The 16,751-nt window shown below is 37.3% G+C and overlaps 1 protein-coding gene across 1 annotated transcript in view; it reads right to left on the reverse strand.

The window, feature by feature from the left end:
- LOC134539749 (mini-chromosome maintenance complex-binding protein) overlaps nt 1–16,751 on the reverse strand; it is a 39,532-nt gene that overhangs the window by 2,910 nt on the left and 19,871 nt on the right. The window contains exons 7-11 of the mRNA XM_063382018.1: nt 12,713–12,830; nt 8,858–9,031; nt 8,343–8,452; nt 4,622–4,755; nt 145–303 (exon numbers count right to left, since the gene is read on the reverse strand). Coding sequence (XP_063238088.1) covers nt 145–303; nt 4,622–4,755; nt 8,343–8,452; nt 8,858–9,031; nt 12,713–12,830 — 695 coding nt within the window. The remainder of the gene's footprint in view (nt 1–144; nt 304–4,621; nt 4,756–8,342; nt 8,453–8,857; nt 9,032–12,712; nt 12,831–16,751) is intronic.

The raw sequence follows: 16,751 nt of genomic DNA on the forward strand, positions 1-16,751 counted from the left end.
AAGTGCAATGGCTCTTAAAAGCTTTAAGTAATCTAAAGTGGTAACACCCGGACCTCAGTGTGCTGATTGGGGACTCAGCCAGGCACAGCATGTCTCACAGCTACGTACTAGTGTCGGCACCAACGGCGAGCTCCAGCTACGTACCTCCTGCATGGCGGCAGGAACTGTGAAGTTGGCCTGCATCATCGCAGTCAAGTACACCCTCACATTCCCCAGAAGAGGCTCCTTCAAGTAATGCGTTGCCGCTTCGAACGTCTCGGCCACATGAGGGCTGTCTGCGCGCAGAGGTATTACCACATCACTCTGAGAAGAAAACACATACAAATAGGTAATATTATAAGGGATCTGTGAATATTCAAAAAAAATATTACATGTTCATGAAACAGTTGATATTTGATTCTAAGTTTCAAATCAAAAAAAATTTTTTTATTATTATTCCTTTCCAACAGATACCATATGGGGCTCATTCACTGATATTTAAATAAATTATAAAATAAAATTATGAAACTAATAAGATTTACTGAAAATTTGTATTTGGTTTTTCTGCATCATTGCCGCCCTCCTAAGCCGCCACAGAGAAGCTGCCACATGCCTAGGCTCTGGCTACCAGCCTGGTGGGGACGCGGGCCGGGCAGAAGGTTTACGCTCGGGCCACCAATCGAAGAGCATCTGAGGTCGCCTGGGTGGAGTAGTTGGTGGCAGTAGCGTCACAGGTGATGGTACCCGAGTGAATCCCCTCCGCAGGGCTCCGGAACACTGGTGGTACCCACAGAGGGACGGACCTCCGGGTACTTCTCGGGTGGTGTCAGTGGCAGTCGGTCACTGGGGTGACAACCCGTGAGAACTGCCCCCTACAGACGGCAGGTCGACTCTGTGGTGTGAACAACGGCCTGCGTGGAGGCTGGAGTGCCTCTGGTCTTGCTCTCTGCGCTTGGACGATGGCTCAATTGCATGATTCAGTATGTACAAGTTTCCCTCTTTAGCCAGCCTGGCTAACACCATGGCTTAACACCGTGCGGGTAGGAGCAAGGAAGAGGGGTGTTGAAAGGTAGCTGGTGGCTGCTCTATCACCAGGCGGCCAGGCCTGGTGCAATACTGTGGTGTTAGTTCCTGATAACTGCCCTGTCCTCAGGTTAGACTGGTGGCAGGCCAATACTGTGGGGTACCTCCGGGCCTACCCACGCGTTCACGTCGCAAGGGAGCTGTGTTACGTGTCCCTTCCCTCGGGGTAGGCAAGATGCCGGCAAAGGGCCTAGGCAGGAGAGATACAGCTTACTGTCAGTTTAGAAAGAGGTAGTTTCCCTATCGAAAAGAGGTAGGCATGAAGCTAGTGATGAGAGTTTCATTACGATATGCCCTGGATGGCACATACTGCCAAACTGCCCTATCTCTGGAACGTAGCGGCGGCAGCGTCTGGAGGCTGCTGTCAGTGGAAGTGGTGCGAAACGTGAAGGTTCGGGCAGTGGAAGTGCAAGAGGCTCTGTAGGGCTCGCGGGCCTACAACAAGTGGTGGTTGCTGCTTGGGCATGGCCTTTTATAGCGTCCTGGCAGGAGGGGGATGAAGGAGGGATGAAGGGCTATGGTGGAGGTCGATGCACTTGGGAACCCCTCCTTACAAGGGTCTGGAGGAGTTGGGAGCAACTGGGCGTGTGGAGGGTTCCCAGTCTCCAGGCGTCAGCAATGTCCCGTACGTACGTAGGGCATTACAGAGGAAAACTAGCGTCATTGCCCCTTGATTGTGGTGCGGGCACTCAACATACATACATACATACACACATTTGTTTTTATATGTAACAAGTAATCTGTGATTACCTAAATTATTAACAACACTCACTCTATTGTTATGTATATAATCAGTTTGATCACCTAAATTTTTCAAAATTAAAATTTTACTGGTTTATAAAAGTTTTTTTTTTTTTTCTTTTTCTTTCTGGCATCTTACACCACTCTATTATGGTTTCATTTTATTTTATTTCTTGGACTCTTGTGAAGGGTGAAAAAGAAACATTCGCTATATTTTTAGATATGATGTGAAAAATATTAGATATTTTTTGTATAATAACAGGATTCGCAGAAACCCAAAAAATCAAAACCCAAAAAATCATGTGGGTTTTGCTAGAAGAACATTAAATAAGGCTACCAGCATCCTCATAATATGTTATAAGGGTATAAATCCTGAATTTAAAGGTGCAGTTCAACAAGCTCTGCACAAACATTTAAGCAATCATAAAACTATCACCACCTACAGCAAAAATGATGAAATGATCTAGTCAGGGGTATTTCAAACAAATATGAAAAACTTAAGAAGAAAATCAATTACATACATACTCTTAACTTACCACAGCCCAAATATATATGCATGAGCCTGCATATTTTAACACAAACAACTTTAAGCTATAGGAACACATTAATTTTTATATATATCAGCTTAAGTACCTGGCATTACTTGGGCTAAATCAACCTTTGGAGCTGATTTTCGGAAAACCTCACTCCTGCAGCGTTTCAAGTCTGTAGGACATATAGGTACTTAAATAGAATTATCTCTGATGCCCCTGGAACTTCCTTTGGGAGCTGATTTTTGTAAAATCCATTCTTAGTGGATTTAACGAATTCCAAAATTTTGATTTTATGTTCCTAGATATAAGCGAAATACCAGTCACTGACTCGCTCATCATGAATTCTACAGAACTGTTAAGACCTACAGATAGAAATTATGCATGTACATATATGTATTTATTTTACTACATAGGCATCCACTAAGAAAGGATTTTACAAAATTCAACTCCCAAGTGGATTGCAGGGGTGTCCAAGATTAAAATTCCCGTTTTTCAAGTACCAATGTCTACAGGCTTGATATTTGACAGTCAATTTTGTTGAACTGGTGTTTAACCCAGGCAATGCCGGGTACTTCACCTACTATTTTAATTATTTTAGTAACACCATCGAAGACAGAGATGGCTAACTGGAGGCTCACAGGCTGGATACGGCCCACAACAGAGACGCAGCCGGGGGGGGGGAGGTCCGTGGTTCCGGACCCTCCCTTCACGGATTTAAATTTAAAAAACTAGTGAAGACAGAATAAGAAAATTACAGCATCTTAGCTACATAATGTTACAGAGAGCATTATGTGGAAGGATTATTGTAACAGTTTATTGTAATAAATGCATTTCCTCCCACATCTAGCCCAACTCGGCTCATATACAGAAGCGGCAGGAATTGTTTGCTAGTAGTCTATATTTATTGCCGGTTTGCACACGTGTTAATTATAAGCATGTCTTTCATACAAACTTGACATGTGTGTTTCATGTATTAAATAACATTAATATATATGTATTTATTACTTGTATTAATGAAAAAATTAAAAAAGTGTCTTATAAAAGTATTAAATTAAAGTCAAATAAATAAAAACCACTATATAAAATGTTCAGTTTTCTTTTCTCAAGCAAAAACATTACTTAAATTTTTATGTACAAACATTGGACTTATAAAAATCTACTGTTTCCTGAGATTTTAGTGTGACAATTTTCTTCAAAAACTCAATTAAAAAGAAAAATTACTCATAAAAAATGTTTTAATAGCTATGCTGGACTCTCTCCTACAAAAAAGTCTGGCTACAGCCCTGCTGCGACATTGTTTTATGCGGCCCGCTCAAATAACCTTTCAAAAAATAAATATAAGCCATATTTGTTTTCATACATGTAGAATAATTTGTCAGGACAATGTTGGGAAGCCAAAATGATCTCACAAAAATATGAAGAAAAAAAATTATATTTTTGTAATATCTGTGTTGTTTAGTGGTAATGCTCATTATATTAAAAAGTTTTCCCCCTCCATTTTTTTTTTGTAATTTCTTTACACTATTTTCAAGAGAACTACGTCTTCACCACATGCCCCACTTTATATTTATTGGTTGTTCTACAAAATAATTTGACATTAAAATTGTTGTAATAAATTTTATATTAATTCATGTGTGTTAGGCCCTCAGATTAGATTCAAAAATAATTTTCTGCCCTTAAAAATCACTGATCTAAGATGAAATTACATAATTTTTGAGAAAATATAAATTTTGTGCAAGAATTAATTTTAATATTTTTAAACGTGTAATACAAAAGTATTAACATAAATGACTAAGACTAATAAAAAAAGTGTGTCCGTGGAGTCCAACCATGACAGAAATGAAACTTCTTGCTTATTAAGTATAGATAGAGATCATTTATTAGTATTTTTTTATTGAACAAGAGATAATAACTGAGAATAGAAAGGATGTGGGTATGATATCAAATGAAAAAAAAAATTAAATTAGATTAATACCGTAGCGTAATCTTAGCCGTTACGTAAACTGAGGAGTAGACGAACGCAAGCACTGTTACGAGAATTTCATAGCATCGCTGCTGCGTCAGTTCTACCTCTCCCCTGCCGTCTCCCCATCCGGCCGTTACAACTAGCATACAGCATGCTATGCTACGTACCTATCCCCTTGTCATCTTCCCATTCGACCTCTAGCGCATGCGCTTGAGTGGCGTTGCCTCTTATGCACTCTCCTCCTCTACCGTTCCCCCACCACATACCTAACCATGCCCCTCATGCGAGAAGTTTCACTTGAAAAATAAGAGTCACTTACAGGCAGCAGGGACTTGCCCTCGGACAGCACCAGGACAGGTATGTCGGTCTCGAACTCCAGCGAGTAGTACTTGAAGTCGTAGTCCAGCTTCTGGTGCCTCACGACCATCCCCAGAGCCGTGACGTTCTGCACCCCTGACACACACACACATGCGCACGACTGAGCACTACACGGCAGCACCCGGAATTACCCTGCTATCGCTGGTAGATAATCACTGTTTGCAAAAAATATGGGTCACTGATAAGTAGGGAAGAGATCTTATGGTGAATTGCAATAAATCCTAAATAACACACAAAAGTATGTCACTACACTATAAAACACTGACTTTAAAGTTAATACACCATACAGCACCGAAAAGCACTAAAATCATGAACTTAATCTACGTTTTAAGGTTGGTATTATAAATTTAATTCAATTAGCATAATTTATTTAGCCTGATTTGTTTGAAATGTATAAACTGAATGTTTAGATATAAACAAATTTTCCTGGTTTCATTATATTGTAACTTTTGATAATTTATTTTCACATTACTGATACTAGTATGTAATTTTACAAACACGCTAATGCTTGCCGATTTATTTTTATTGTTGCGAGTAAATGTTTCTGACGTGCTGATTATAATAATGTGAATTCAGAATAAAGAAACATTTTGTCATACTTGTTTGGAAAAAAAATACATTTGTTTATGAACAAAATTGGCCTGAATATAAAACAAAAAAATGTTGTCTCTACCAATAAGCAAATAACCTTAAAATTATTTTTAATTACGTTGATATTAAGGCGATGTCCCCATTCGCTGAAAGAGCACACACTCTAGCAACCTGTCTCGCTGTCCCACTCTGCAGGAGCGAAGGCAAAAAGGCAAGTGAGCAAAATTGTTCACTCACTACTACTAATGTAACAAATGCATGCTCAAAGAAACTATACTTTTTTTTCTAATCCATTTAGGTCATGCATTCTGATGCAAAATCCATGTTCAATACCTATAAAAACTCAATGAATTTACCATGATAAAAGATTACTTTTTTTTTTAAATTTTAGTTAATTATTAAAATTGCTGATTGATTACATGTTTTTAGTGCTGAATAGTGCATTAATTTGTATGTCAGTGTTATACGTTCTATTGAAATGCTTTGCAGTGTTACTTTGGTTTCATTGCAATTCACTGTATAATCTTGTCCCTACCAACAGATTTGTACACATGTTTGCTAATGGCACAGTCACAGTTGAACGCCTCAGCTCACACCCTCTTGAACTGGAACACTGCCTAAATCATCCGGATACATCGAGACAGATATTTTGAGCTTTCATTCGCTGTTAACAGAGGATCTTAAAAAAGGTTCTATTTTTTTTGTATGATGAGCCAGTAACACAAAGTTTTACTCATCAGGTGCTACCTCAATTCACTTTCTGTTTGTTGATCTATAAAAATCAACTGTTGGAGCTGATGAAACTAGAAAGGCTGCAATAATAACTATTTTTTCGATATATTGGTGCACCCCGACCCTCTGCCCCAACCAATGGTCACCCAGAAACAACTCTCATAACACATAACATACATTTACAAAAGATTGATTAAGCCTGCCTGCTTACTTCAAGCCAAAGATACAAAATGTCACCTCAAGGTTTAGGAGAAGAGGTAGATTTGCTTGTATTTTTATCTCAAATTGTTTACATTTTAATTATAAAAAGATGTTAAAAACATAATAATAAATTTAAAAACCTAATTGTACCCATTTTTTCCAATACCTATTATGGCTTATTATTACAGTACAACTAATTATTCTGCACAATAACTTGGAAAAGTTTACATTACAAAAAAAAAAATTGTTTAAAGAAAAGATCCCTTCGCCAAACTGATGAAGCAAGAATGGCAGAAGTGAACATCACACATCCGAGTTTTTCCAAATCATATGGCTCTCGCTTTGGATCCACTTCATACACACCATGTTCCCATTTACGTATTATGTCTGTAATACAATATTATGAATAGTACTTTAAACATGCACACATCGATGAACTACATCTATGGCACATTCAACTGTTATGTTTTTATTGAAAAACGTACTTTGTTTACAGATAGACGAGAATATTAAATATTTTCACGTGTAAATTATTTTATAGTTATAGATGAATACTAATCCACAGAAGTCCAAATAAATAATTCATATGTGAATTGGACGTGAGTTGAGCCATTTCATGCTGCATTTAAGTTGTAGTGAAGGACTATTTTCGTTAAGGGTTTTGCTATACTGCCGGTACCGGTACCGGCACCGACATTTTAGCTGCGGTTCTCGGTGCCGGTTAAAATGCTGGGAACCGTAGGAACCGAGAACCGAGAACCAGTACCGACCCATCCCTACTTTAAACAAAACTGGAATGGATTTAATAAATACAGATAACTCTCACTACAACGTACCTGAAAAAAAAACCACCTTTTTTTGTATTTAGTAATGTAAGTACTTTGTACTGAACTGTTACTACATTTAAAACATCTTGTGAGGACCTGAAAATATATACACTTAAAGTGAGAAATATGACAGAACATGTATGCAACAGAATCCGAATCAATACAGACAGTCATGTCACTCAAATCTCATATAGTGCAACAGTCGCTTGACTGAAGCAGTTTGCATACATCCTCCCCATGAGATCATGTGACTGACAAGTATAGCTCACAAGAGCTGTCTACTCGCTCTCGGAGTACTGTATGTGTAAACTGTGGTAATTATTGAGCAAGCTTCAAAGGCACCCACACATGTTGGAAGACAACCCCAAGCCAGAAGGCAAATAAAGGTTGGACAGGACTTAACATTTTTAATCTGCTAAGCCGGATCCTGTGGAGTGTTCCCGTTCCCTGAAGTCAATCACAGTGCACCCCCCTCTGACCATCAAGCTCGCACACTGCCCGAATGTACCACACCCCGGGACAAGAGTCTGCCCACGGTCCATTACCTGCACGACCTAGCACCCAATTTAATTCTGTTCACGCAGATTAGGGTTAGATCTGTGCAAAGCTTCGACCAAGCAAATCAATCAGAGCTCTTATTTTAATATTTGACTTGACTTCACCAGGAAACTGGCTATTCGTTTTACTTTAAGCAAAGCTTTTAAACACTAGAAGCTTAAGATTTGCTCAGGAAAATATTAATAGATATTTTTTTTGGTGTTCTACATGTTTTTCTTGAATAAAGTAGGTTACTTAAACAATAAAAATAAGGTGCTCTGTTTGTTTTTATGAATGCTAAATATTAGTATAATGCATTGTTATTTTATAATTTCGTTCAATGATGTTATATAGAGAGCCCAATTAGTTAACCACTTAATCAGTTCAAACATTAAAAATGTTTAATGATTTTTTTTTTACTTTAATCCAGTATTTTATAAAATAAGTGTTATACAGGTTTGCCAAAAACAATATTCGCAATCATATTCGACTTCGCACGCAGATATTTTAAACATTGAACTGATATTCGCTTAGCATCAAAAAACTAGTATTCGAACAGGCCTATTTAGGGTAGGTAAAGGATCCAATGGCGACATGAACACAATCATGAAGTTGGGCCATCGCTATTCTGAACACAATAAACTTCCAGAATTTTCCCACACATTCTAAGACTGTTCCACAACTTCGCAGCCCATTTCTTGATCTACCTTTTTTCTGGTTTTCAACCCTATCTATGTAACCACCTGCTTCTCGCACTTCTGAACTCTGACTCACCACACGCGTCCAGCTGACCAGGCATCAGCTGTGTTTCGTCGAGTACGAGGTGAGTGTGGGCACTCAACTGCAGAACTCCACTCTTCAACCTGTTTTCTGAATAATCTTTCCTGCAATTGGAACACACATCTGAATGATACACACATTTAAAGAACAGCAGAGAAAATAACTTAATTCCTGTAAAAGCTCAATAAATGCACCACTAAAAATTATCCTGGAAAATTATTTACTCCTTATGGAAATTAATGTTCCATGGCTTGCACCACTGTGCAAACGGTATGGCCAGGGAAAAAATATATATAGAGAAAATTTTACTAATTGAATGTGAAACTAAAATTTCAAATACTAAAAATTGTGATACTGAAATTTGAAAATTAAATTTTAAACTTAAAGTTTTCAGTGAAAGTAAATACTGATTAAAATGGTTAACTATCAAAGCATTCAGCACAATAACATGACTTCAAAGACTGCAAAAAATGTGCACCTACCGTAAGGTGCAGTAGCTGAAAACTTACTTGGGAACAAAGGTCTGTTTGTTGAGATTGTCGAGAGTCATGGGTAGAAAATGACTCTTAGGCAGGAGCAGAGACAATATGTTGTACATCTTGTTGGCATAATCACAACCAGTTGGGACATTGGTGACATTCAAGGACATTTTCCCAAGAGCCATTGTGTTGTTCCTCAGATACCTGGAACAAAATAAGGAACTGACTGAGCTAAACAAAAGTTGTACAGTATTTGCCATGAGCACAGACCAAATGATATCAAAAAGGTTTGAGAGAAAAAAAAAATCACTAAAAAGTGTTGAAATTTAAAAAAAAAAAAAAGGTCAATTTGCCATTTGATAAAATTTTTAAAAATGCTTGTACAGAATGATTACTGTCCAAAATATTAATAACACAAACATTTGAAAACATTAAAAAAATAATAATACCTTACAAATAAGCTGAAGGGATGTTTAATTACAACACAAAAAAAAAGTGAGCGAGTCTTTAAGTGTTCACCAGAGATGTGCAACAAACAACCTCGGTAACTAGCAACTTCATGTGTTCTCATGTTTCAAATGTAATTATAATACAAAACTCAGACACAAAATTATGATAGAATTTTTTAAAATAATGCGGAGTGTGATAAGTATAAAAAAATTGCATTTCATACTACATTTCTTGGCGCGATTCACACGTAGTTTCCACACCCGCCGCTAGAATTCGCTGCCAGAGCAGGAACATCAACTATCGAATCATTAGATTTGCCAAGCAAAGAGTTAAACTATATGAAACAGTAAAATTGTGTTAGATAGTTTTAGTATATTTATTATTGATACCCAATATCTTTCTACATACGCTTAATTAGCTTCAGAGATATAATCATGTTAAAACCATATTAACTCCTTTTTCACTCCCTTAGGGGTAGAATTCTTTACTAATATATAGCCTAAAGTTGAAGTTACCCAAAGACCTTACTGCTAAAAAAATGTTTTATCAAAATCAGTCAAATAGTTTTCAACTGATGCCGGAACAAACAGACGGACAAACAAACATTCTAAATATGTATTTATTTTTGAGTTTTTATTAATGTAAATAGCCATTTACAATAGTTTTTTTATCATTTAATCCACTTTGGAGATAATAGTATGAGTGATCTAATACTAATGCATAGAGAAAAAAATGTCCATCAAAGACATGGTGTCAACTACATGGACATGGTATTCTTCACCTCAGAGTTGGGACAGAGCATGCTCGTACGATACACGTAGTGCTCTGGTCGAGACCAGGGGCAGATCGACCTGACAAGTTGATCGACAAGAGCACGCCTTATCTTTGCTCGTGTACGGTTTTATTACTCCAGTTGTACCAAGATTGTGAAATGACAATATGTTTGTCTGTTCGGGCCAAGCCCTGGCTTTAAAGTTATGTCTGCGTCCCAGTGCCATCTGATCATGTATCTGATTATGCTTTGAACGCTTCCACCATGCCTACTAAACACTTCCACTGTACTTTTGGAAACAAACTACCAAGTGCAAACGTTTGATGATGCTACAGCAGGGTGTCTACAAATACCCGGTGAACCAATTTCAAAACATTTTCAGAAACCTTTAATCAAATTTCCTTTTACTGCAGAGTAATTTCTTACACAAAATAAGCAAAAATTAAACATAATACCATACAAATCTACTTTTTGCATGATTATATAAATTACTGTTTTAATAAAAAACTGAAACCTTTTTGAACATAATCTCCATATGATTAAACATGGTGGCCACTCACAGTCACCAAATATATTCCCTGATTTTTCCCTGATTAAAAATTTAAATTTCCCTGATATTTACAATTACAAAAAAAAACACATACTTTTGATGAAATAATATAATATTATAGAAAGAGATTACTCACATTTTAGCACCCTGCTGTATTTTCTTCATTATATACATACGGAAGTTCATTTAATAACATAATACATTTAAAATGTCACTTTACATTATAGCGTCCCTTTCAATGACCTGCAGTCTGTGTTTTGTTTTATGTCTAGAGACTGGAAAAATTCGCGAATTTATTTCGCGATAGGATAAATTCAAATAGTTATACCTGAGTGCTGCCTCTGCTATTGGCTCACTACTCACCTGGATGACTCTGGGCCAATGAGAAACACCCGACCAAAGCTTTATCGAATCACATGCTGCTACGTTGGGACGTCTCACAAGACAGCAGCCAATGAGTGGGTGGCATTTGACCGAGAGTACGCAGAACTATGGAGTTCATCCTACAGGTCATTGAACCTGCGAATTTTTCCTGTCCCTAGTAATGGGGTATTTCAGTGGCGAGCGCTCAAACATTTTTTCACACAACTTTTGATAACTGTTCTTATATTCATTTTTGAAGTGTAACATTTCTAGTTGTAAAATATTCTTAGTCTTAGTACTCTCAAAAAGGGATAACAGTACAGTGCAAATTTTACCTTGTGTTTGATTTAAAAATGAAACAACTAATGGATAAATCTTCACTGCATTACAATCAGTACTCCCATCTGTAGCTAAAGCAAATGGTCAACTTACTAAAGATTCAACAGTTTCAATTTAGTTTCACCAGCCATATACTCCACTAATGCAGATGTTTTGTTCTCGCACAGCTGTATTTCTGTGCAATTTTTGAGTCCGGAAACACAGCTCTATACAAATTACCTGAATGATCGGCTACTACCATCAGTAAATTGTGTTATACCAAAACACTTGTAAACAATAACTCTGAGTTTGTTACTTTCGTTTCTTCAGATGTAGCAAAAAACGACGATATAGATTTATTGCTCGTCACGGCTTTAAAATGTTCTGCATGTTTCTTTGATTCAATATGCCGTCCTCAGTCATCCCTTCCACCATGCACAATCGAAAAGTCACATGTGCATACATTACAAAGTGCGTGGCGTTCCAAAACATTTGAAAATGACAATCATGGCCATTCTTTTGAATAGTTTGGTCGAAAGTTCTGAAGAATAACGTTCTTTTTTTTTGCCTCAAATACACATTGTTCTGTCACACGCTTCATTTCTACAACCGGGACTGAAGAACACAACACTATCGAACAACATAAAAAGGTTTCACGTCTGTACACACGACAAAAACACTTTGATGAAAAAAATGGGTGATGTAAGTAGCTAACAAACGAAAAGTCCGAGAATATGTACTAGTTGTATCATACAACGGACGTAATACCGTACCATTTATATTACAAAACACAAGAATTAATCTACTTATTTCGACAGTACATTTATTAGTTCCGTTATCTGCGCAACCTCGTGATGTATTCGAACTGCGTTCACGAAACACGCACACCAGAAACGGAATTTTTTTTACGTTACCAAGCAGCACAAAGCCTCGTTTCCGTAATAAACCAGCGATGTTCCGTAATTCCGTGTTAAATCCGTAATAATTACGGAAAATCTGTAATGGTTGGAAGCTCTGCGGAAATATACATGACACAAAAAATTCCCGGTTATTAAAAAAATTCCCTGACATTTCCCTGATAATTCCCGATCAACGTGATTTTCCTGATAAATCCCGGTTTTCCCAGTTTTCCCGGTGAGTGGCCACCCTGTTAAAGCAGAATCTCCAACTGTTTATATTTAATGTGTGACTATAAATTAAAGTGAGACATCAAAAATCAAAAAGCCAGTCAGTAAAGTGCTATTTAAAACTGAAGTTTGTAACTTTAGGCATTTTTATTGCTTGTTTCGAGACTTTTTCGTCTTTCATGAGCAGTCCAGTTTCGTTACTTTCATGACCTTTGGCCATGCTTACAAACGAGTTACTGAGGTTCCTTATGGTTCGAGCAACTGTAGGCCTGCACAACAAACACGACGACACTGCAAGCACTCACACGGAGGACAGCAGATGGCACAGCAAGTACTCAGCGGCAAGCGTGTCGCCCAGCAAGAGGCCCGACAGTAACATGTGCAGTTCTTGTCTGACAGACTCCGCGCCCTCGAACACAGCCTCTGCAACACACACCGCATGCGTTCACAACACGGCAGTCAACAAGCCACGTAGCTTACGTCGTAAGTAGGGTTGTTGTAATTCTGTGCCACAAAACCGGTACAACATTCATATAACATTCTCGAAATTTAATCCATTTCAAAGCCATTGTCTATCATTAACAGTCACAAGTGGGCATAACAACTGAAATATGTTATGGGATTCTGCTAATAAAAAAGAGCAATGTAGTCAAGGGCGGACTAGCTACATAATTTGGGTGGGTCAATTTGCGGGAGAGAGGGAAAAGAGGGTTTTTGGGGAGTAGACAGCTAGAAATGGAGTCAGAAATTTATTTAATTAATAAATACAAAGTTGACTGTTACATAAATTTTCTTTAAAAGCCATTTTCAAACATTATAACCATTAACTACTTCTGCCGTGTAACACGTATAAAAATGTAGCCAGCTCTAGTTGGCACCATTCATGTTGGTTACGTTGATGCCCATATAGAGCGTGCGCTTGTAGTCGAATATCAATAGCTCACCGATTGCATGCAACGCGCACACTCTGTCTGATGTTGAGTAAACTACATTTAATAGCCCTTACTCTTTCAAGGTTAGTGTGGACTACATCAATAAACATGGTGACCATGGGTACACTTTGTTGGTTTCGGCTCATGTTCGAATCACGGTTTTCATTTTTCTATCTTAAGTTTCACACAATATTTTTTTTGTTGCATGACTAGGGCCCCACTTTCATGGTAAATCAAATTAACAGATTTTGTCATAAAAAAAATCTTGATTTCGTCATAAAAATAGTCTCATTTCGTCATAAAAAAACTGCTCTCTAAAATCATGGGGAAAAATGTAAAAATACAAAACCAATACATAAAAATATAAACCATACGACAATCATAATCCTTAAATTATACTAGTGATTTTGAGTTCCATAAAAGTAATTTTAACACTATCAGAGTTTAAAAATCATTAAAAGAATAGGCCTATGTACATGAATCAAAAAACATGTTTTTCCAGAATTGACAATTCAGTCCAAGTCCATTTGTTCACCATTTTATATTTTACTGCCAAAATATAATGACACCATTAGTTCAGAATTTTCAGGTTTCAAACTTCGTCTTTTATCTGAGAAAATGTCGGAGTATGCAGAAAAACATCTTTCAGAGTCAACATTAGATGCAGGTATCCATACAGCTTTCAGTGCATTGCTTGCAAAAACTGGATGGTCAATTTTCAAAGCGAGAAGAATTGGAATAATGTCAACACTGCCTTCACAATTTTTTACTTTCTCAGCCACTATTTCTTTGAATACTAAATATCCTTCCAAAAATTCTCTGTCTGGGATGGTTGAAACAAATGGAAGAAAATTTCCTGCCTTGGCCAAATCTTTATTCACTTCATTTAACATTACATCACGTGGGTTAAACAGCTGCCCTAATTTTTTGAAAAATAGTTTGGAAGGATCTTCAGCAGTCAATTTCAACAATTTGGTTTGTGATTTCAACCCACATGACTGAAATTGGGACTTAAGCAACCCTTGTTTCACATCTGACAATGACTTAAGACATGTGGCTGTTTTCAAGCCAAACTAAAAACCTTCCAACAGTTGAAAGCTTTTTGATAAATCGGCAAGCTTTCCACCGATCAAGTGAGCCATGGCGTAGTTTGATCCCTCCAGCTGTTTGGTCAGTTCAACCAAAGCACATCCATGTTCTACAAGAAACTGAGCTTGGCACTGAATAACACTGATCTCTTCCCTTGACAAGTCTGCAAAATACTTCAGAGCTTCAGACTCTACTTCTAGTGATTTCAGGTAGGTCACCAAGTCACCAATGTAGGTAAGTGTTTTCATATCCCACAGCTTCGAACCATGAGCCCCACCTGGTAAGAACTGAAGTTGGAAACAAAATATGTGGTTTTTCTTGGCTAGGATACTGCTCTTTCAGAAAACATAAATATCTGTATTTCCTTTTGTGTGTGTTCAGAAATGCAGTTTTTGTTTTGCTTACAAAAGTGTTCAACTCTGGCAGGGACTGGGGCCAAATATTTTGTACAATGTTAAGTTTGTGACTCCAACACTGTATGTGAAGGACATTCTTATCCTCGGATGAAAGAATAACTTGCAAAGAATTTACACACTTTGTCATGTAACGTGCACTGTCAGACACTATTGCAACTACTCTTGTATGTTCAACCTGGTATTTTGTCAGTTCTTCCAGAATTGCTCGTGAGCACTCACTCACATTTGCATTCTCCAGAACGTTTACTCCACCCACAAGAAGAGTTTGCTTGTCTGTTGATTGCAATGTTTTTATAAGGACCACAAAAACACACTGTCCCTTTTTATCAGTGGTCTCATCACATAGAATCACTACATCCTGATCTTTGATAGATTCCCACCACTCTTCTTCAGCCACTGCTTGGATTTTAGGTACATAGGTCTCACGCAAGGTTTTTACGCATGGTAACTGCCCTCCTCCTGTAAACAAATATGTTTTAAAACAATAAAATATGGCCAGGGAGGGTGAAAGAACAGAACCAAAACTAAACAATCAAAATATATATTTGTACAGCAAAACAGCCTTACCTGGAACAAATGTTTCCACGAAACTTTTTATTGCAGGATTGCCTAGTTTCTCCAAAGGAATGTTTGCTTCCATGAAGGCCTTTGTCAAAGAAGTGACAAATATGTCTTTGTCAACCTTGGTCTTCTTGGCCAACTGAAAGCTGTCTCCTACAGATATTTGTCTCTTGCTCGTGCTGGCTTGAGATGCCGAGGATGCTTTTTTTTGTTTGTGTACTAAACTATCACGGACATGATTGATGCAAGTGTCTTTGCGAGCCCATTCAATTTTTACGTTACAAAACTTGCACATCAATATTTTATTAAGTTTATCAAAAACGTAGAAGCCTTCACTTTCAAATTCGAGTGCACGATCGAAAACAGTCACTACTTTAGGCATTTTGAACATACAAGGCTTACATTTACACAAAATCTCTTTTATACGAAAGTGTCACGATCTATGTAAACAATAACATAAGACACATTTGCCTTTGTTCTTATTCTCCTCGTGGCATGGCCGTAGTAGTAATCTGTGCAGCCAGAGATTAACTCACACGTTTTACAAAACTTTTTCGCAGGCGGTAATTTCATTTTAAGGGATCAATTCTCATATTAAATAAACCGTAAATGGGACCGAGTCGTATGGAAATGTTAAACTGATGAAATACAGGAAGAAAACTATGATTTTAAGCATAAACGTAATAGCGAAGTATACAACTTGATTCTAGAATCGATACTTTCGAACTCAAAACGTCTCGCAAAAGTCGTATTCATACAGTTGCTACTGAAGCCATTATGTTTGTTTTGATACATGTACGAAGATGAAAAGTGGTTAATAAAGTAGTCTTTAAGTGGGAAATTTGTGTTTAGGAATCTGTACTGATTTTAAAATGTTGTCTATGTTGTTATTAATTTAATTGACCTTTCCGGTCAAAAAATCGTGTACAATTAAGGTAAGTGCACCGGTACTCGTCACTGCTCCAATGGTCGTCACTAGCAACTTCAAATGTAAATAATAGAGAAGTAGCTCCATATATCGCCAACTTAAATATTGACAAAAATTTGGTCGACGTTCTAGCTGAAATTACCACAATAGTTTTCGGAACAAACACTATTTTCAATCAAAAAAAGTCCGTGCATCAAAAGTTTGTAGAGCAGTGAAGATAAATAGGGGAATTCCTATACTAAAACACTAAGGACGTTAGTGCACATTTTTACTTCTAATTCTGTAATTTTTCATGTTTATTCGTGATGTTTTGTGCTGAATGTGTTAGTTAAATGTTCTTGAAGAGGTGGAAGTGTTTATTTAAAAAAATTCGTTTTCTTTGTATGATTTAGTTAGGGTGACGAAAACTGGATCAATA

The sequence above is a fragment of the Bacillus rossius genome, chromosome 15, assembly GCF_032445375.1.
Source record: "Bacillus rossius redtenbacheri isolate Brsri chromosome 15, Brsri_v3, whole genome shotgun sequence".
NCBI classification, from domain to species: Eukaryota; Metazoa; Arthropoda; class Insecta; order Phasmatodea; family Bacillidae; genus Bacillus; species Bacillus rossius.